The following is a 21,479-nucleotide window of genomic DNA, read 5'->3' as shown; positions in this document are numbered from 1 at the left end:
CATCACCAAATCATCCAGGTGCCATCACACAGTCCAGTGCACTTCCCTCCCCCCACTGTTTTTGATCCCATTCCCCACTGCACCCCCATAAAATGTCTCTGGTATATAGTTGTTCATTATTATTATTATTATTTTCTCTCCTGGTCCATTATACTCCTGCTATGACTGAAACCATCCAGTGTTTTTCCTTTTCTTTCTGGCTTATTTATAAGGCATGATCTTTTTCAGCTCCATCCATGTTGCTGCAAAAGGCATGTGTTTGTTTGTTTGTTTTTTTTTTTGGTTGCCGAGTAATATTCCACTGTGTATATGTACCACATCTTTTTTTTTTTTTTTTTAAGATTTATTTATTCATACAGAACTGGGGTACAGGCCAGAGATGCGGAGGGTGAGAGGATTCACCAGAGACAGAGTGGGGAGCAGAACAGGCAGATCGATGAAGTACACTGCCGAGGGGAGCAGCGGGCGGGTCAGGAGAGGTCTGCCACGCCATGTGGTCACCTCCGGGGCAGGCGGGAATCGAACTCATGTGGAAGCGGCTTTAGATTCTCAGTGCTGTGCTTTAACCCGCTGCGCCACCAGGGAGGGCCTGTACCACATCTTTTTAATCCAGTCATCTACTTTTGGGCATTTGGGTTGTTTCCATGTCTTTCCAATTGTAAATAAAGCAGCAGTAAACATGGGGGTGCAGGTGTCTTTTTGAATCAGTGCTTTTGTGTCTTTTGGATAGATACCTAGAAGTGGGATTGCTGGGTCACCTGGAAGCTCCATTTTTAGCAGCTTGAGGAACCTCCAAAAGGTTGCCCATAGTGGTTCTACTAGTTTGCATTCCCACGCAGTGCAGGAGAGTTCCTTTTTCTCCACATCCTTGCCAGCATTTGTTGTTGCTAGTTTTAAGATGTGCCATTCTCACTGGTGTGAGGCCATCACCTCATTTTTAATAAAACAGCATTGTACAAACAGAGGGTATCCTTCCTGTTTCTCATGTAATAAAACTGATGCTCAGAAATACCAAGGAAGTGGTGCAAATCTCACAGGTAATGCCAAAGTAAAGTGTCTGATGCTACAACTTTATTATAAAATATAGCCTCTTATTAAAGTGTATGATAATATAGTATAAATGGCACAAGCATTGTGGTTTTAAATTGAAACAATGTTTATTTCACTAGCCATTCAGTTCTGTTTCTTAAAGATAGGTTTATACTTCAAATCTTAAGTGTTTCTGGTTCTGCCCATTTTCCATATTACCACCAGAGTGATAATTAAAAAGCACAAATCTAACGTTATTTTCTTGCTTACCTTTTCAAGTGACAATTTTGAAGTGATCAGTGAGGTAGGTGGCTGGCTCTTCTCCATGTATTTATCCAGTAACCCAGTTTCTTTTCAAATTGTTACTTATGCTTCACTATTTGAGCATTGTTCTAGCTTATAGGGACTACCACTTCTAGGTTCTGGACTGTAGAAGATCTTAGATTGCCTGAAAGACCCAAACCTGAAAATGGCATAAAACGAATGTTTTCACACACTCTATCCCCAAGAGCTCAGTCAAATGGTCTTTAATGGCAGCTGAGGAATGTGGTGTAGCTAAACAGCCATGGGCCCTGCCCTGTTCTGTTACTGTATGAGGAAAGAGTAGATGTGGTGAAAACTAGTATAGTTTTCACTGACTATACTAAACTAGTATAGTTTTCACCACAATGTCTAATAATTAAAACTTAAGATTTAACTAAGTATTTATGAGGTTTTATATTACCCAGTACCCTGGATCTGGGTTAGTTTTACTACCTTTGTTATATAGTTGAAGAAAACTTACAAAGGATGAAATTAATTCTCCAAAACAGTGTTCAAGGGCCAAATTTTTGCTTCTGTAATTTACAGTAGACCAGTACTTTTTTAAATGCAGTAAATGTGAATCACTAAAAGAAACAGTCACATGCTTTGATGTTAATACAAGAAAATCATCATATATATAGGCTGTTTTTTATGCTGATTTCAATATATGTCCTATAATAGTGAATCTGCATCTGTCTACAGATTAGGAGTCTACAGATTTAGAATCTGCATCTGTCTACAGTCACTTTGGAGTAGCACGTGTCTTAAAGTGTTGCATCCTGGCCTTCTATATCTTAGCTAAGTGTCGCTAGGCGCATCTCTTTTGCATTGCCAGAGTACAGTAGATTAAAATTATGGTGTCTCATATTCTTTATGTGTAAAATTTACTTGCAGTTTTTTAGTATTTTCAGAAAACACTTCTTAACGACAGTTTACAAATCATGACAGATTATTTGTAGGTTTACAAATGTTTCATAGGATGTTTTGCTTTGTAGCTAAAGCCAAAACTTTTACAAAATCATAATGAAAACCTACCATTCTGGCGCTGGAAGAAGGTAAAGTCTTAATGTTTGTATAAAGGTGGAAAGTAGCCTAATAAAGGGACATGCTCAAAAAATGCCTTTTTAATAAAATGATAGACAGCTGTGATACAATCATTAACTTACAGTGGAACTCACATAAGAATCAGGTGGTCTGGGTTGAGTCCTGACCTATGTCTTAGCTACGTGTCACTAGGCAATATCATTTAAAGAATCATGTAATAAGTGTTCAATAAATATCTCTGCATTAGTTGAGGAACATAAATGAAACTTTTTTGGTAAACCGTATCATCTAAAAGCAAACAACATTACTATAATTAATAAAAATGCAAAGCCATTGTAATCATTCTAGACTGCTGTGTTTCACACTAGAGACTTATTGAGGAGTCAGAGGTGATATTACAGTTAATAGTACATGTTTATAAAGCTGCAACAGTATGGAAACAAAGTTCCTATAATGTTAAAATGTCAGGAAACAAAATTATACACATGATGATTGTCACTCTTTTAGAGTAGTACACATCTTACTGATAATCAGTGGAGTGAGGATGAATAAACCCATATGATCACTACATATAAAATATACCAGCTAGTATGATTATGAGTGTTTTTTCTATTTCCTCTACAGGTTTGGTTAATTTTATATTTTAAGGACATATATATTTAAGTAACTTAAACTCCTGGGAAATAAGAATTTTATATGAAGATACATAATTTTGCTGCTCTTATGGGAAGACTTTGCCCAGTGGGGCAAACTGTCCTACCATTATAATCAGAAGTATAGCTTTTACTAATTACTTTTTCCTTTTTAGAAAGGAGAAGTGCCTGGGAACATTAATAGATACTAATGCTTTAGATTTAGGGAACAACTTAATTCAATCAGTTTATATTTTGGATGTATGCTCTCTGCTAGATGATATGCTGAGAGTTATAAATAAAACATATTAGTAGTCACCATTCAAGGAGTTCTTATTTTGTTGCAGTCTAATTTCATAACAGCCCTATGAGCTACAGGTGATGTTCACATTTTACAAATGGGAAACTGAGATGCAGAAAAGTTGAGAAGCATGTCTAAGTCACATAGCTGGTAAAAAAAAAATCTCTGGGTGCTAAACACCAAGTCTTTCTGATTGAAAAACCGCTGCATGCATTTTCTTTCTCTTAGAAAGGAAAAAATAAAATGTCCTTTTTGCCTTCAGAGTTTTTAGTAGTTGAGGCCAGACTCATCAGAAAACTGATAGGAAGAGTGTTCTGAGCACCAGTGATTGCTATAGATTGTGGTTTGGGTATTCTTATAGAGGAGGAGTATTATGAGCTGAAATGGTTGGGGAAAACTTTATTATCAAAAGTGAAATTTTAGGGTAGCTTTGGAGAATGGCTAACATTTAAATAGAGGGAGCTGGACCTATACATATAGAGGCGAGGTAGTAGGTGTCAGAATAGCTCAATGTGAGATTATTTGGAAAGGAAGCTAGCTAGAGAGAAGGACTTGATAAGGGAATAGTTTCAAAGACTCAAAGTTAGTTGGAGGATCTTAAAACTAAACTGAAGACTGAGATTTTATCTCACAATAATTTGTAAATCATCACCTACACTGGCATTTATCACATACCAGTCTCTTCTGAATGTATATGATATTCTTTAATTTTTGCAATGTATGAAGTCCAAAGAGGCATACAGTAATTTGTTATGGGTGATAAGTGGAAGAGCTAAGGTTTGAATGCACAACCAGAAACCCTACTCTTTTTAAAAAAAAAAAAAAAAAATTTATGCGAACAGAACTGGGGTACAGGCCAGAAACCCTACTCTTTTTTAAAAAAAAAAAATTTATGCGAACAGAACTGGGGTACAGGCCAGAGGTGGAGGGGCGGTGAGAGGTTTCACCAGAGACAATGGGGAGCAGAACAGGTCGACTGAGGAAGTACTACTGCTGATGGGAGCAGCGGGCAGGTCAGGAGAGGTCTGCCGCACCGTGTGGATCACCTCAGGGGTGGGGATCGAACTCATGCTGAAGTGCCTTTAGCCTCTTAGTGCTGTGCATTAACCCACTGTACCACCAGAGAGGGCCCCAGAAACTCTACTCTTTTTTTTTTTAATGATTTATTTATTTATTCATACAGAACGGTATACAGGCCAGAGATGTGGAGGGTGAGAGGATTCACCAGAGACAGAGTGGGGAACAGGCAGATCGACAAAGTACACTGCTGAGGGGAGCAGCGGGCTAGAAACCCTAATCTTAATTATAACACTCTTCAATCCTGTAGTCAGCCCATGGTAGGGTGAACATATTCTAAGGCCAGGATCACTAGCCTTAGATAGCTGCTTCAAACCTCTAGTAGCAATGTGACAAGACAATGACATCCTATTCCCACCCTGTCGCCACTGTGCATCTTGAGTACAGAGTAATAAAAGAGACGATATCTGTACTAAAAGCTTTCAGTTGTGCCTACCTTTCTCATCTTAACCTGGTCATTTACTCACAGATAATATCTAATTGTTAGTTCAGTGGTTCTGACAGTGTGGCTCCTGAATCAGTAGCAACAGCATCATTTGGGAACTTGCCCAAAGCTCCACTTCTGGAAAGCCTCACTCTAGACCTAGTGAAGCAGAAACTGTGGAGGTGATGTGCAACAGTGTGGTAATAAAAGCTGTAGGTGGTGTAGGGTAAATGAAGATGCCCCTCTGTGGCTGTTACCTGTGGTAATGCAGGAGGCTTTTGAGAGCGAGCTCAGGGCACGTGTACCTGATGGCAGGCACCTGGAGTGTGGTATGGACGTGCGTAAGTGGGCACACCTGCGCCTGGAAGCGGAGCCTGTAAGGGCGGTGTCTCTCAGAGACATGGAAATGGCTATGGCGGAGTGGCTGTGAGAGGACGAGCAGCGGAGAGAACCCTGCCAGAGGGAGCCAGAAAGAATGAGTAAGATTCACTGGGAGCTGGGAGGCCTGCCAGCCTGTGGGCCCATGACAGTTGATGTAGAAAGAGCATTAAAGCCTGAAGAAGCTACTGAGGGCTCTAGGACTCTCCTTTATCGTTCTTCCCAATCGATAGAGAACCTACCTGCGCTTGCTGGTATTACGGGTGGTTGTAATGCTTTTTCACATTTGAGAATTGCAGCGATAATATGCTCTAGGATTTCAGTTCAAGAGCAAACTACTAAACACGTTTTGGGGCAATATCTGGTATTAGTATTTATGAACCATTTGGGACCCTACTCTGGGTTTCTGCTGTTGGTCCTTGCTATTAAATTTAATAGATACATCATGATGTGCTACACGAATAAGCATTTTTAAAAGGCTCTCTCGTAGACTCTTTGATTCTTGGTAGTTATATACTTTATAATTTGTAAGCATACCTAATAACCTTAGTTTTATGACTAGTTCATTCTTAAAAACCTGACCTCTGTAAAAAGTTATCAAACTGGGAAACTTTTTAAAGATTTTGTGTGTATGTGTGTGCATACAGAACTGGGGTACAGGCCAGAGGTGCAGGCAGTGAGAGGATTCACCAGAGACAGTGGGAGCAGAACAGGCAGTGATGAAGTACACTGCTGAGGGGAGCAGTGGGTGGGTGGACAGAGGTCTGCCTGGGATCCAATTCGTGCTAAAACGGCTGCAGATAGCTTAATAGTGCTGCGCTTTATGACTAGTTTGCCACCAAAGAGGGCCCAAATCAGGAAACATTTCTATTAATATTAATGGAAAAATTAATGTTGTGTTCCATCAGTATCTAAGATGCCCCAATAATTTTCAGATTAGAGTACATCTAATTAACAGTGAAAATAAGTTTGTGTAAATAAAGGTAGTATGTGCCAAAAATCATATGTAATGATAGGTACTTGCAAACAGAAAACTTGATCATGACTGGTGGCTAGTGTAGAGTTCAAAGGAGTCACTTTGAAAGGTGCTGGAGAATCAGGTGTAGACTTTAAAGCAGGTAATGGGGGGGGGTTGTGGTTTGCTTTCACTTAAAAGTAATTATAACTTATAAGTTATATAGCTTATAAGTAATTATAGCTATTGGGATGCAAATGAAACATAGCCTCTGTTTTCAGGAAAAAGGATTAAGATGCTCCCAGCAGCTCTCTTTATTAAAAGGTAAAAAAAAAAAAACAAAATGTTTTTTGAGGGCACAAAAGAGAAGAGAAGGAAAGCAAAGGAGAGAGTGACTGTGGAGGCTTACAGACTTTTCATCTTCAAATTAAGCCTTAGGAAGTGAATGGGATCCTGACTGACAGACATGGCATGCCATGCTGGATGAACAGTGAAGGAGAGGCTTCAGGACCTTTTGTCAGGGGACCGGGAGTCAGCTTGGAACCCTTGGAAAAGAAAGGGAAGGAGATGTGCTACCAGAGACAGCAGCAGGAGAGGGAACACTGGGCTCATTTCAGCTGCATTCCCTGAACAACAGGAATAGACGGGGCTTACAAGAGTAGGGCCTGTTTTAGGAAGAGTAAAATCAACGGAAAAGATAATTACAGCACAGAAAAATATTGTTAGGGCAAACTACAAGAGCATCTTTTAAACTTAGAAGTAGTGCATGTAGTACACAGATGGGAGAATTGTAAAGGCTACCTTTTCAGTCCTTCTTGGTGTATGTAGGCAAAACAACTTTTCTGATTCATCTGAGTGACATACATAATTTATTAATTTGTTCTTTATAATGTCCTCTGAATATAAATGATGGCATTGAATAAAGCAGTGAATGTATTTTTTAAAATATCACTTTTGTTATATTTTAAGTATGAATTTTAAAAAGTGGTACTTCAAAAGGACAGGGGAGAAAAGAATCTTTGTACAAAAGGTAGCTTTATGTTTCAAAGGACATTTAAATCCCCAAACTACCTAACAAGTATTATGTAAAGCAAGTCTGTAACAAGAAATGGCATGTTGAAGAACAAATATGATTAAAAACTCCTTTTCGTTAACTAGATGATCTAGCAAGCTTTTAGATGAGATGTTTTTTTGTTTGTTTTTGTTTTTTTTTTTTTAAGATTTATTTATTATTTATTCGTACAGAACTGGGGTACAGGCCAGAGATGTGGAGGTTGAGAGGATTCACCAGAGACAGAGTGGGGTACAGAGCAGCGGGCTGGCCAGGAGAGGTCTGCCTCGCCTTGTGGATCTCCTCCGGGGCAGGCGGGGATTGAACTCATGCGGAAGTGTCTTAAGCTTCTTTGTGCTGTGCTTTAACCCGCTGCGCCACCAGGGAGGGCCTAAATGAGATGGTTTTTAATATAAATTTTGTATATACTTCAGTGCTCATTTATGTAACCTTCTTGTGTCCCAGAGTTTCACAGTTCATTTGGTTTATAACCTATTCCAATTTGCATTCATGCTTTACTCTTGCTTGGCTCTGAAGGTAGAAGGAAAGAACCAAATTGCCCACAGGTTTTTTTTGTATGTGTGGAGGGGGGAAGGGATTTTATTGTTGCTGCTGTTTTGGTGTAGAAAGGGAAGATGATCTGTCTTAGAAAGGAGGATGCCTGTATTTTATTAGATGTGTAGAACTTCAAAATCATATGTAATATTTTATAATTACTTATTACATATTTCTTAAGTAGGAAGGTGGAGTATTTCTCTTTTGAATAAAAATATTTGGGAAGAAAAGTTATCAGACTCTACCCCCAGGAATATATTACATAGGAGTTAGTATGTAGGATGATTTTTATCTTGGGTGTAAAAAAACCTGAAAAAATTACCTATTTTACATGTCTTTCATAATGGACACATTATATTTCCCCAACTACCTCCAACTGTATTTAAAAAATAATTCAACAGTAATATTAAAACAGGTGAAAATCCCTTGTAGTTGGCAGGTATGACAGGAACAGAGCTGACATTGTTACGTAATTTGTTTAGCTTGTCAGGCAGTTTCCTTCCCACTTCCACACAGAGAATGTAGTACTTGTAGTAAATAGGTGTTTCCAAAGCTGCACAGTTAAAAATGTCCTAAGAAAGTACACATAGCCTCGGATTCCTACAGGTCATAATGCTTGACCCATAGATGGCCTCTTTTTAAAGAGAGAAAATCTGATGCTAACTTAATAGAAACTTGGTAAGCTCTTATATTGGGCATAGTTGTTATTACTGTTGTTTGTATAGGATTTAATGGGTGCTGAGTTGGTCAACAGTATGGTGGTTATACTGTTTGTTCTGTATAAGTTATGAGTTAGAGAGACACAGCCTGTAGTTATAGAGAAGAAAATGAGATACTGAAATTTGAAAGAATGGTTCTTAAATTTGGCACTGATAGGAATGCTTTTCAAAAAATAAATAGATGAGTACACATGGGATCCATCCTAAAAGAATTGGTTCTGAGATACTGGTAGCAACATTTGAGTGTGGTTACTATATGCCTTTGTGTGATCCATGTCCTATACCAGGAGTACAAAGGGGAGCCCAAATCTTGCCCATAACACCGAGCTTCCCAAGCCACGTGTCCTGGAACAGGACTGTCCAGAGAAGAGGGCTTTTTTTTTATTTTGTACACCCAACAGGAGCATTTATTTGTAGCTAGCAGGCTTGGAGGGAGAGTAACTTTTTGTAATTGGTTTTGAAGTGCCATATATACTAACTGAGTCCTCTTTGGAATACAGCACTTGGAAATTTTGTCAACAGCAGGTTTTCTCTGGGGTCATTTGCTGGTTACATATAATTAGGTGTTAGGTAATGAGAGTTATTAAGACATGGGGCTACTGCATTAGAACTGCAAATCCAGGCGGGAAAGCACTGATACAACAGCAGAACTGCACACTTCTTTAAGTCTTTATAAGAAGAGCCTATACTGTGGGCAGTGTGTGAACCAGTTCTCACAGATTAATCTTTACTTCTAGAAAGGGAACATCTTCATGGTTTTGAGACTGATTGCATTTCATTTAGATATGTATATGTGGTCTGGTATTAAAAGTCCTTTGAGGCCCTCCCTGGTGTCACAGCAGGTTAAAGCACAGCACAGAGAAGCTAAAGCCACTTCTGAATAAGTTCGAGTCCTGCCTGCCCCGGAGGTGACCACATGGCGTGGCAGACCTCTCCTGACCCGCCCGCTGCTCCCCTTAGCAGTGTACTTCTCCGATCTGCCTGTCCTGTTCCCCACTCTTGTCTCTGGTGAAGCCTTTCGCTGCCCCTGAGCCTCTGGCCTGTACCCCATTTCTGTATGCACAAATAAATAAATCTTTAAAAAAAAAAAAAGTCCTTTGAGAACAAAGCTGTATGATGTTTGAAACTAGTCAATTCAACAGAATAAGTGATTTTATAGAGAGAATATTGGGCTGCCAATTTAGGAGTTGATATGTCTCTAATTGTCTCACTAATTCAGTTGATAAACACAACCTGCTTAACTCTCTGGCCCTCAGTTCCCACATCTGTAAAGTGAAAGCAGTGTACTAAGTGTAAGGTCTCTTTCAGTTCCAACATTCTGTAATTAAAGCAATTTTTTTTCTAGCTGGCTTCCTAATTGCTATTAAATACATTAATGGAGAAGTATTTTAAGTCATGTTAGTCATACACAAGTCAAATAATGATTTTTGCTTGTTTGATACTTGTTTTTCAGAAACTCTGTGAAGGCATATTTAAAGTCCTTGTAAAAGACATCCCAACAACATGTCAAGTGTCCTGCCTGGAAGTTCTCCGAATTCTTTCCAGAGACAAAAAGGTTTTAGTTCCTGTAACAACTAAGGAAAATATGCAGATATTGCTGCGACTAGCCAAGCTAAATGAAACAGATGATTCTTTGGAGAAGGTGTCAGAGTTCCCAGTTATTGTGGAGTCTTTAAAATGTCTATGTAACATAGTGTTCAACAGTCAGATGGCACAGCAGCTCAGTCTGGAACTTAATCTTGCTGCAAAGCTTTGTAGTCTCCTAAGAAAGTGCAAGGACCGAAAGTTTATCAGTGACATTAAGTGCTTTGACTTGCGCTTGCTCTTCCTCCTGTCACTTCTGCACACCGACATCAGGTCACAACTGCGCTATGAGCTCCAGGGACTACCGCTGCTAACCCAGATCTTGGAAAGTGCCTTTAGCATCAAGTGGACCGATGAGTATGAATCGGCCATAGACCATAATGGACCTCCTCTCTCACCTCAGGAGACAGACTGTGCCATTGAGGCCCTCAAAGCTCTCTTCAATGTGACAGTAGACAGTTGGAAGGTGCATAAAGAGGTAAGGTTGAGAAGGGTATTTTTATCCACCTAGAATTTAAGTGGTGTGGGGCGTGCCTAGAGCTGCCACAAAAGAGGAATGCTAAGTTGGGAAATTAAGTTTCTAATTCCCCTTTAATCATTTGTATGACTCAAGATACATTTCCTAGCCATTATAAGTGTTATTCTTTATATTTGTATAACACTAATCAGAAGAATAGGGTGAAGTTGGACTACTGTTTTATAAGAAGGCATGTATAATTCCTTTTCTGAATTATGATCTCGTCTTTTTTTGGAGTGCCTCTCAGCAGCAGGGTTTCAGTAAGATGAGAAGGGAAACAAGATAAGTGGTTCATATAAATACATGAATTTTTTCAGTGACTGCATCTTAAAGAAAAGATAAATCAATAATGAGAATTTATGTCTGCTCAAAAGAGTAAAAGAGGCTGGGTATATCACCTGTCATCATAGTCTTCTACTAGGGTGTTAATTTAGAGTGTTAGATAAATGTCAGAAGTATAGGATTACAACTGGATATCCACATTTGTACACAGTCTTAGAAAATAAGCATAGTTATACCAGAATGTAGGGAAGGTTATTTTAAACTACTTGCTTATTTCTAGACTAAGATCTTTTTTCCTGTGGCTTGGACCTTATAGCAACCCAAAGTGAGGCAAATCTGATAGTATATATTTAAGTACCCACAATAACAGTATGCTAATAACCTGGAAACTTAAGTTTAAGGAACTCAACAGTTTTAAGTAATATGAACATAACGTTTATCCTTTTAGAATCTTAATGTTTCATATTTACCCTCTAACATTAAATAACTGGTAACATTCAACCCTTTTTTAAAAAGAAAGATAAGAACTAGAGCAAATTCTTACAGTTAACCTTAGTACTTATGTTAACATTATGCTCTCTCTGTCCATGGGAAGCAGTTCTTATTGTGAATAAAGATCAGTTTTTGCCAACAGTCTATTTTGACAGGATTATCTCAGGGCACTGCTATTAGGAGTGTGTCAGCTTAAATTAAAGTGCTAATAGGTCTATATTTTGAAACCAAATATTTGAAGATCTGTCCTAAACCGCTGTTTTAGATGACTGTAATATGGTCAGTTTTTTTCTGGGGCTTGGCAGGAAAAGATGTGGAAAGCCCACAGACTCCTTTTATGCTTTGAAACCAAATATTTGGAAGTATTTAAAATGTTATGTCTCTACTTATTTGGTACTTTCTATGGTTATTTTTCTTACACTATTTTGGTGTTTTGACGTTCTTCCTTTAGCTGCACTAACTCTTCTGACATTGTTGGTTTGCCATAGGTAGAACTGCTGCCTTTTAAATTGTGCCCCAAATAGTAACTCACTCTGTTCGTTTCTGACATAAAGGGTTAATAGTTATATTTCAGTATATGTATGGGAAGACATGTAATAGCAGTAAATTGAGATTAGCTCTCTTAGTTGTCTTTATTGGTAATAGTGGGCTTAGAAGAAGCTTTAAAATGTTGAAGTAGCAGATACTTATTCTGTGTTGTAGAATGTTTCTTCTTCAAGAGGTACATGAACAGGATCTGTAGTCCTGAAGTAGGCATCTCAGTCCTGACTTAGTCCCTTCTGTGAGATGTGAATCAGTTATAAGACCATATGGAAAGTTATTATACAATCCAGCTTTTAAAAAAAAAATAACATTATTGTCCTTATTATGAAGGAATATAAAAAAAACTTATCGTATATCTTTTTGTGGAGAAAAAAGATACAAGCAGTAAAAAAATAAATTAACTATAAAATACCAAAATGTATTGTATAATACATTTTATACAATAATATACATAATAAGCTTCATTGTATAATATGTATACAATGCATATTATTTAAAAAATGCATGGTTTTTAAAAATCCAGCCATTTTATAATCTTCCTTTTTGTTTTAGAGTAAAGATTCTTGAAAAATAGTGATTTTCAAAAATGTGTTCCCTGAAGCCTTATTAAGTTTTTAGGAGTAGTTTCTGGGAAGGAGTGGGCAATGCTCCAGTTTTCCCACCTTCACTTTAAAATGATAACCTTTGTTTGTTACTGTTGGTTTTCTTAACATATAAGTTGTATTTAGATTTCATTGAGGGGAATAAAAATAGTTCTGTAACCTTCCCCCAAAAGGTTTTGAGAACCTCTTTCTTGTGTTTGTTGAAGATGGTGACTCTGAGGATTAGCTTTCATGAGACTTGATCAATCTTTAATAAATCTCATGTGCAAGCATTGTTTGCAGTCATTTGTTATTTAAATAGTAATACAGTGAATTATCTTGTAAAATTCAGTAGGTAAATCAATGAAAATTTAGGCTAAAATTTTTCAAAACTGTTAAGGTTTTTTGATGTGTATTGCCAAATTCACTTTCAGGCAGAATACTGCTATTTTGTTCCTTTTCAAATGGTGGATATTTCTTCTTAAAAAAAAAAAACTTTACCTATTTTACAGTTCAGCCATTACAGAAAATACAGATGGTTTGAACTGTTTAATAGGCATTTTTTAATTTTTTATTACTTATTTATAGTTTGCCAAAATCTGAAAAGTAATGACTAGGTTTTTTACTTGAGATTTTGCAAACTTGTGCCTTTACTCATTTTAGATTTATGCCTTAGTGTTAAATTTCTTCCTGCCTGCTGATGTCACCAGTAGGTTGGGAGATTCTTCTATTCAGTAAGAAGAGTGTGTTATCAGTGTCCCACGCCGACAACCCCTCTTGACTCTCTTCCTTTCCTGAAGGTAGCATGTTTAAGAGGGCCAGTGATTGCTTAGGTCAGCCCTGAAGTCAGTTCTAGAAAAGTTAATTGAAATGGCCTTGTATTCTCCTGCTTTAACATTTTGCTGAATCTTAGTTGATGGAAGAAGTTGTGTTATTGTAGAGATCCCTTAGTCAGCATATGTTGCCTTCAACAGAACTGCCCAGATACTACTGCAATGAAATGAAAAATTACAAGGACCAACAGACAATTTAGAGCCTGACAACCCAGTGTCAAAAAAGAAATAGTACAACTATCTGAGCAAAGGATGTAAATTTGAGTGAGATTAAGCAGTGTTCATAGAAGTTTAATTGGAAATATCCCATTGTAACAGAAGAGGTTAGTTCCATGCTTACTTTAGAAACTTTGAGGAAATTGTGAAAAAGGGGCATAATATTAATGAAATAGAAAAAAGCTTCCAGCTTTACTATGTTTTATTTTACTGAATCACTTGTCCAACATTTTTTTGAATGCCAAATGTACCAAGTTCTGTTAGGCATACAAGATAAAATATCACTGCCCTCAAAGAACTAATAGCTTAATAGAAAAATCAGTCTTATAAAGAGAGGTGGCTATACAATTGTTACATTATTTTCTGTTTAATTTTTTTTGAACTTTATATATATTTTACATCAGTTGTTCATTTTTGTACAATGTTTGCTTTTTTTCCTCAGGTGTAGTCCCCATGGAATTTCTACCACCAGTTCACCTGTGTACAATCACCATAGTCCCTTGTGTTCTTCCTGTCCTCATTTTGGTTCCTCTCCCTCCCCTGCAGGATGTCTGATTTATAGTTGCCAGTTTATTGTTCTTTTGTTGTGTTTATTTTTTTCTCTGATCCCATGTTTTGGTTCCCCTATGTTCCTTCTGTAAGTGAAATCATCCAATATTTTTCTTTTTCCTTCTGACTTATTTCACTGACCATAATCCCTTCTAGCTCCATCCATGTCGCTGCAAATGGCATGAGTTTATCCTTTTTGTTTGCTGAATAAGTATTCCATTGTGTATGTACACCACATCTTTTTGATCTACTTATCTACATTTGGGCATTTGGGTTGTTTCCAAGTTTACCTGTTATAAATCGTGCTGCATTAAACAGAGAGATGCAGGTATCCTTTTGAATTAATGGTTTTGTGTCCTTTGGGTAGATCCCTAAGAGTGGAATTGCTGGGTCATATGATAGCTCCATTTTTAGTAGACTGAGGAAGCTCCACATAGGTTTCCATAGTGGTTGGACCAGTTTGTATTCCCACCAGCAGTGTTGGAGAGTTCCTTTTCTCAGTACATCCTTGCCAGCATTTGTTGTTGCAAGTTTTTAAAATATTTTAAATATGTGCCATTCGCTCTGGTGTAAGTGGTATCAGCTTGTGGTTTTGACTTGCATTTCCCTAATTATGAGGGTTTTTGCACATTTTTTCATGTGCCTATTGACCATTTGCATTTCCTCTTTGGAAAAATATCTTTTAAGTTCGTCTGCCCATTTTTTGACTGGATTGTGTACTTTGTTGAGTCATTTGAGTTCTTTGTATATCTTTGTGATTAGTCCCTTACCACTTGTATGGCATGCAAAAATGATCTCCCAAACAGTAGGGTGTCTCTTTGTTTTGGTTAGTGTCTCTTTCACTTATTTTCTCTTTATTATCTGTTTGGTTTTTTGTTTGTTTTTGGAAAAGAGAATCACCTCTGCAGTACATAAATGCTTCAAATGAAATATCTTGGCCTCTGGTCTAATTTCACTGACATGTTTTGTTAAATGCCTTACCTAGCATAGAGTAGACATTCAATGAATACTTGTTTAATGAAAAGTAAAATGTGATACAGTTTCATAACTAAAAAGTATAAAAAGCAGAATAGCCTGAGGTTGACAGGGAGAAAAGGAGAATTTATGGTAACTTTTAAATCTTAAAGTTTGTAAGAATTCTCTTAATAATAATGTTTGTAGTAGCAAATTTCTAGCCTTTGGGCTTTATGATACTGTTTTACATTAATGTCTCCTTTTGTAAGTTATTTTAAAAAATCACTTATGTGCTGCACCATGTTAGATGCAGAAGATGTGGTGATAAAATACATGCTCTTTCCCTATAAAGTAACTGAGATGTTTGAACATAAAACAATTCAGTAGGACAATTAACTATGGTAAAGGTAAGCAAAAATGCTCAGGTAAAACATAAGATGAAATGTTACCTGATGTAGCTATAATACCAGGTAAGAGTGGGGTGAGGTGTGTGTGTGTGTGTGTGTGTGTGCGCGCGCGCATTAACACGCACGCGTGCATGGCTGAGTATGTGCATTTATTTTATATAATTGAAATAGAATTTTTCTAATCAAGTTTTCTTACCCTTCTTAAAGTAATTAGAATTACTTTGGGATAATCAAAGCAAATTTATTGGTGTTAAGTGATCTCCTTTCAGGCTATCTAGCTATGATTAGGTTGGTCAAAGTTTCAAGTGAAAAGATGTGAGGAATTGATGCTCTGTCAAAGAAAAGTTAAGTAATCCAAACTTTCATAAGTGAAAGAACAGCAGCAATGCAGTAGTAGGATCTCTACTTAAGAAGTAGAGATAAAGAATTCCCAAATGATTTAAGTATTAGTCTGTCTCATTTTTATTTCTAATATCACAACAAACCTGCTTACCTTCTCTTTTCTTCCTCTCTTTGTTCTTAGGGATTTTTTCCCCTTCTCAACCTAGATATAGTATCATCTGAGAGAAGGGAATAACAGTGCCTCAGAGATAGTCAAAACTAAGATCACAGTTGTATAGGCTATGTATAATGTTTTATAAAAAGCAATTATATGTAATCCTTGCATCCTTGTGAAACAGGAATACTAACCCTACTTGACAGATGAGGACACAGATGATCAGAGTTTAAATTATTTATGGAAAGTCTCACTGCAGAATAACCAATAGCAGGAAATAGTGTCCTCTTTAACCTTTGTTAAGACGTAAGTGATAGTACTCATTCAACAAATATTTGAGACAGACTAATAGATAACAACTTACACATACAATTCAACTGACTTATACAGATAACACTGAAATGCTGTAGGGAAAAGTAGTCTTAAGTTTCACTGAATCATTTGTGTAACTAGACAGAAATGAATGTCACCCTTATACCATACACAAAATTGTCCTCCTAATTTGTGATGGATAAGAGATCTAAATGTAAAAGGCAAAACGGAAAAACTTTTAGAAGAAAATAGATCATTTTCATTATTTTATCTTTAAGAAATCAGACACTTCTTAAGTAGGTAAGAATTTCTAAAACGGGACAAAATAAAGGACAAACTGTAAACAAAAAATAAACAAATTAGCCTTCACTAAGATGAGTTCATCAAGAGAAGAAAATAAATAGGCCACCGAATGAGAGAAATTTGCATTGTAGATGTGATAAGGACTCTATCCAGAACACATTAAAAATGACTACATATCCATAAAGCCAGTCCACCTGAATGAAAACTAGGCAAAGGAAAGACTGACACTGCCAGGATTGGCAAAGCTACAAAGCAACTGGCGGGAGTATGAATTGCTATAAATACTTGGAAACACTAGCAGTACCTTTAGTCTCTTAGACTGTAAGCAATCCAAGTGTCCAACAAAAGTAGGGTAAATAAATTGTAGTGCATTCATTACATTCAGTAGTAGTTCTTTTTTACAGATTTATTTATTTGAGCATACAGAATTGGGGTACAGGCCAGAGGTGTTGGTGGGTGAGAGGATTCACCAGAGACAGAGTGGGGAGCAGAACAGATGTACTGAAATACACTGCTGAGGGAGCAGCAGGTGGGACAGGAGAGGTCTGCTGTGCCATGTGGGTCACCTTCCCTCTCTGGTGGGGGATCAAACGCGTGCTGCATTGTCTTCAGAGAGCTTCATAATGCCATGCTTTATTTAACCCATTGCACCATCAGGGAGAGCCCTGTGCTTTTTTTTTTTTTTTTTTTTTTTTTAAATATGGTAAGGGCCAAATTTTTTCTGTCAGAATGAAACTCTTGTGTAATTCCATATTATACACAACACCAACCTTGAAAAGTCTGCATATTTGTGTGCATTTCCTGCACTCATGGCATTGCACACAGAATGTGTACTAACTGTAGTTCACCTACCATACTTAGAATAGTACTTTTGTCAAGTAATGAAAACAAACTAAATATACACAACATGGATGAACCTTACACTTGGACTAAAAGTGTCTAAATTTTGTGAGTCCACTTTATGAAGTTTAATGACAGAACAAATCATGCACAATGCTACAAGTTAGTATTATACTTTAGGATGGGGAGACTGTCATTTGCAGGAGCCATGAAGAGAATTCTAGAGTTTTTAATCTTGGCATTGATCATTTTTGTACTGGTCATATGGATGTGCTTATTTTGTGAAGTCATTTTGCTGTATTTTTGTGATTTGGGAAGTTTATGTCACATATAGCCATTTACATTAGAATGTACTGAATACCTGTTCAATACATGCCCTCTTAATTTGTGAGGGTAACATATTGGTGGGCAAAGTAACATAATGGCAAATATATAACAAATGTGAAATTAAAAATTATGATATTAAACAAAATGGACAAGAAAATAATTATGGAAGACCTTTATTTATTTAAGGTGGTCAAGCTTCACTGAAAAAAACACTTTAGCCAAGTCCCAGAAGAAAAGGAATCAGTGATGTTAAGAGCAGAGACACAATCCAGGGACTTCAGTAATTGTTTTGGCTGTTCTGAGTAGAGAAATTGAAGAGAATTTAGTGTGTTTTTGGTAAAAATGATCATTGCAAGCATGGGATACAAGTTGGGAATTGGTGTTATGCAAGTTGGAACAGGAGGAAGTGGGATGAAAAGTTTGGTTTTGGCTTTTATTTGCAAATAATGGAAAGACCAAAATGGCTAGTTTCACAAGAGACTTGTCAACATCATTGTGAGAAGAGAAATACTGTGATAGCTAGAATAAAGGAAAATCTAGTTTAAAAGCATGTGCATTCCCAGTTAATTTTCAAAACCAAGGAAAATACTAACAAGTAATGGATGAGTTTCAGTATGCTTATAATTTGGGCCAAGTACGTTCACATATTAGGGAGTTTTGATTCAGGTATTTGAAGGTAGGTGTTGAGTAAGTGCTGTCACCCCAGCACTCCACCCTCAGAGTCCTGCACCCCATACCTCTCTCCCCTTCCCTCCTTTTTCCAGTACACACTTATTTCCTTACCACTCTTTACGGTTCTTTTGTCTTTTGTTTCCTTCCTCCATCTTCTCACTTGTGTTTCATTCAAAGTAGTAAGCACTTTGGTGTGCATCTTTCATTTAATTTAATCATTTTATAGTCTTAACAGATCCATGTTTTTAGAGATCATGCTTAGGGGAAATGTCTCAGAGAAGCTATATATATAAAACTTGTCTGTGGTCATAGCCTAGAATCCAGACTCCTAAGCCCAATGCATTTTCATTAGGCCTCATCTCTGCCAAATCTACACGTGATTGTGTACTGCTTAAAATTGTGTCATTTGCTTTATTAGTAACAGAAGTGTGCCTTTGTTACATTTTATAAGAGAGACTCAGTCCTTAGAAGGGCTGTTACATATGTGAAAATAGGACATAGTATGTATAGCATGTGACTATATTTTTTACATTAGACCTAAAATCAATTCTGTATACCAAGTTTACAATTTCTAAGTAGCTCTTAAAGTGATTGGAGTCTTTCTGAAGTATGACATCTTGGATCATTAATACAAAATTGATGTTAGAGATTTTAATCTATTCCTTTTGAAACTTTAGAAGTGAGACGTTTTTGTTAAAGATGTACAACCCCCTAAAATAACTGACCTTTTATAATGACTAGTAAACTCAAAGTATATTATAGAACAAAGAAGCGAGACTTTTTGGAAATGGAAAACATTCCTAGTTTTAAATAATTATTAAGATACAGTATGGGTGATGATCATGTCTCTGCCTGACGTGCTTTAAAGGAATGGCCCAGCTCAGCTTCTGACTTAAGCCATTTCTGGGTACGATTGTAGTTGTTCATATGAGATTTTGACTATTCACTGAGTATTGCCTTGGGAATTCACTGATTTCTACCTTGTACAGTGTAAGAATGACTTTGGAGGGGGTGGGAGGACAAATGGGCTATAAGATTACTCCCAGGAATGTAGGACTTTATCAGACTCCCTCGCTAAGGCATTCTGTCCCCAATTTTCCTCCTCCTCTTCTTCTTCTTTTTTTTTTTTTTATTTGCCACAGAGTGATTCTCATCAGTTCCGTGTCATGGCAGCTGTTCTTCGCCATTGTTTACTAATTGTAGGTCCAACTGAAGACAAAACAGAAGAGCTGCACAGGTAGGTGGCCTTTGTATTGACTTCAGTGAAGGATATCATCCTGTGTCCTTGTTTTTATGCATCTAATTTAAATTATTTTAAGCACAAAGTGAAAATGTGACAGAAAATCAGGTAAATGGAAGATGAGAAATCATTACTGTATCTTTCTGAGAAATTTCTACTCTGTCTTTTTGTTATATTGAGCCCCAGCTTGAGAAGAGAATTTGTCATATAGTGTATTCAGCAATAAAACCAGAACAGTAGAACTCAGTTATTGACTGTTGACTGTGTGCAGCATTTTGCTAAAGGCTTTTACAAAGGCTAACTTCTTTTAAGCATCATACCAACCAATGAGGTGTAGGTATTGTTATTTTTCCCTTTAAATAGATGAAGAAACTGAGGCATGGAAAAATCAAATAATTTCTTCCAGATTATACAGATTATACAGCTCTACTAAATGGAAGAGTTTAAGATTAAACCCTGTTTTTAATCACTACAGTTAACCTGATACTCTAATTTCATTGTGAAGCATTTACCACAGAGTGTATCTCAAGCATTTTTTTAAAATTGAGGTAACATTGGCTTACATACAATTATTACATATATGATTCAGAGGTAAAGTTTTACACTTCTTCAGATGTATGTTAACATATCATGTCCACTCCAGGGCACTCATATCCTGCACTATCAAAAGTAGTGATATATAAAGTATACTTAAAGTTTTGTGACTTGCATGTTAGAGCTATTCTTGATTTTCTGTTAAAATTTATTTCCTCTGAAGGTCTCTCCTTTGTGGTACAATGGGTTAAAGCACAGCACTTTGAAGCTCTCCTATGCCACTTCAGCATGAATTCGATCCCTAGCCAGGGAGCTGACCCACATGGCGTGGCAGACCTTTCCTGTCTCTCCCGCTGCTCCCCTCAGCAGTGTACTTTGTCCATCTGCCTGTTCTGTTCCTCACTCTGTCTCTGGTGAATTCTCTCACCGCCCCACCCCCCACATCTCTGGCCTGTACCCCAGTTCATAAGCATAAAGTAGTAAATATTTTTTAAAAATTTGTTCCCTCTGAGAACAACTGGATAAGTATTAATGTGTTTTTTTTTCTAATTCCGGTTCTATTCTATATCAAATTGACAGTAGCAAGACATCTATCTTTAAAATGAGACTGCTCATGGTGCTTTATTCTATAATAATGCAAAAGTACTGTAGATAATTCAGGTAAATTTAAGTCTGCAAACAAATAATGTTAGCATTAACTACTTTACAGATAATTTAAAATTGGGTTCTTTTTAAAAGTAGATACTGCCTTTTGAGCACCTACAGTATTGCGGTTTTCAAAATATGGCTTAAATAAAACTTAATGGAAATATAACCAGAATGAAAAATGATACTAAAGCTAAAAATGGATTTATAATAAGTTAATTTTTTTTTAAAGATTTACTTATTTATGCATACAGAACTGGGGTACAGGCCAGAGGTGCACTGGTGAGAGGATTTTCCAGAGAGAGTGGGGAGAACAGGCAGATCAGCTGAACCCATTGCTTAGGGAAACAACAGGGGGGAAAGAAGAGGTCTCTTGCGCCAGATAGGTCACCTCGCTGGCTGGGGATCGAATTCATACTACAGTGTCAGTGAATTGCTTCATAGTACTGCAGTTCAACCCTTTGTGCCAGTAGGGAGGGCCCTAGTTTTTAATTTTTTTTTTTGAAATAATCTATCATGAGTTAAATAGGGTCATACAAGGATGTAAAGAGAAAATGTTCTAACCAGAATCATTATATTGATGATAAAAACATTGTCAAAGATTTTTATGAAGAATAAATTTAATAGAGTACCCAGTATTTTCAAAAGAAACCAAAACTGTATAGAGGTTTTAAAATCAGATTT

At 37.0% G+C, this 21,479-nt stretch overlaps 1 protein-coding gene across 8 annotated transcripts in view; it reads left to right on the top strand.

The window, feature by feature from the left end:
* Positions 1–21,479, top strand: part of RIC8B (RIC8 guanine nucleotide exchange factor B) — a 93,260-nt gene that overhangs the window by 19,597 nt on the left and 52,184 nt on the right. For all 8 annotated transcript variants that reach the window (XR_001145043.1, XR_001145042.1, XM_004675721.2 and 5 more), the window contains 2 exons: positions 9,922–10,530; positions 19,519–19,613. Coding sequence is in view for 6 of the 8 variants with exons in the window: in XM_004675721.2 (XP_004675778.1) it covers positions 9,922–10,530; positions 19,519–19,613 (704 nt within the window). In the remaining 2 variants the exon portion in view is untranslated. The remainder of the gene's footprint in view (positions 1–9,921; positions 10,531–19,518; positions 19,614–21,479) is intronic.

This window comes from Condylura cristata, unplaced genomic scaffold (genome assembly GCF_000260355.1).
Source record: "Condylura cristata isolate star-nosed mole 26May11 unplaced genomic scaffold, ConCri1.0 scaffold00004, whole genome shotgun sequence".
NCBI lineage: Eukaryota > Metazoa > Chordata > Mammalia > Eulipotyphla > Talpidae > Condylura > Condylura cristata.
Note: the sequence above shows the minus strand (reverse complement) of the source record. Positions and strands in the feature narration are given on the sequence as shown.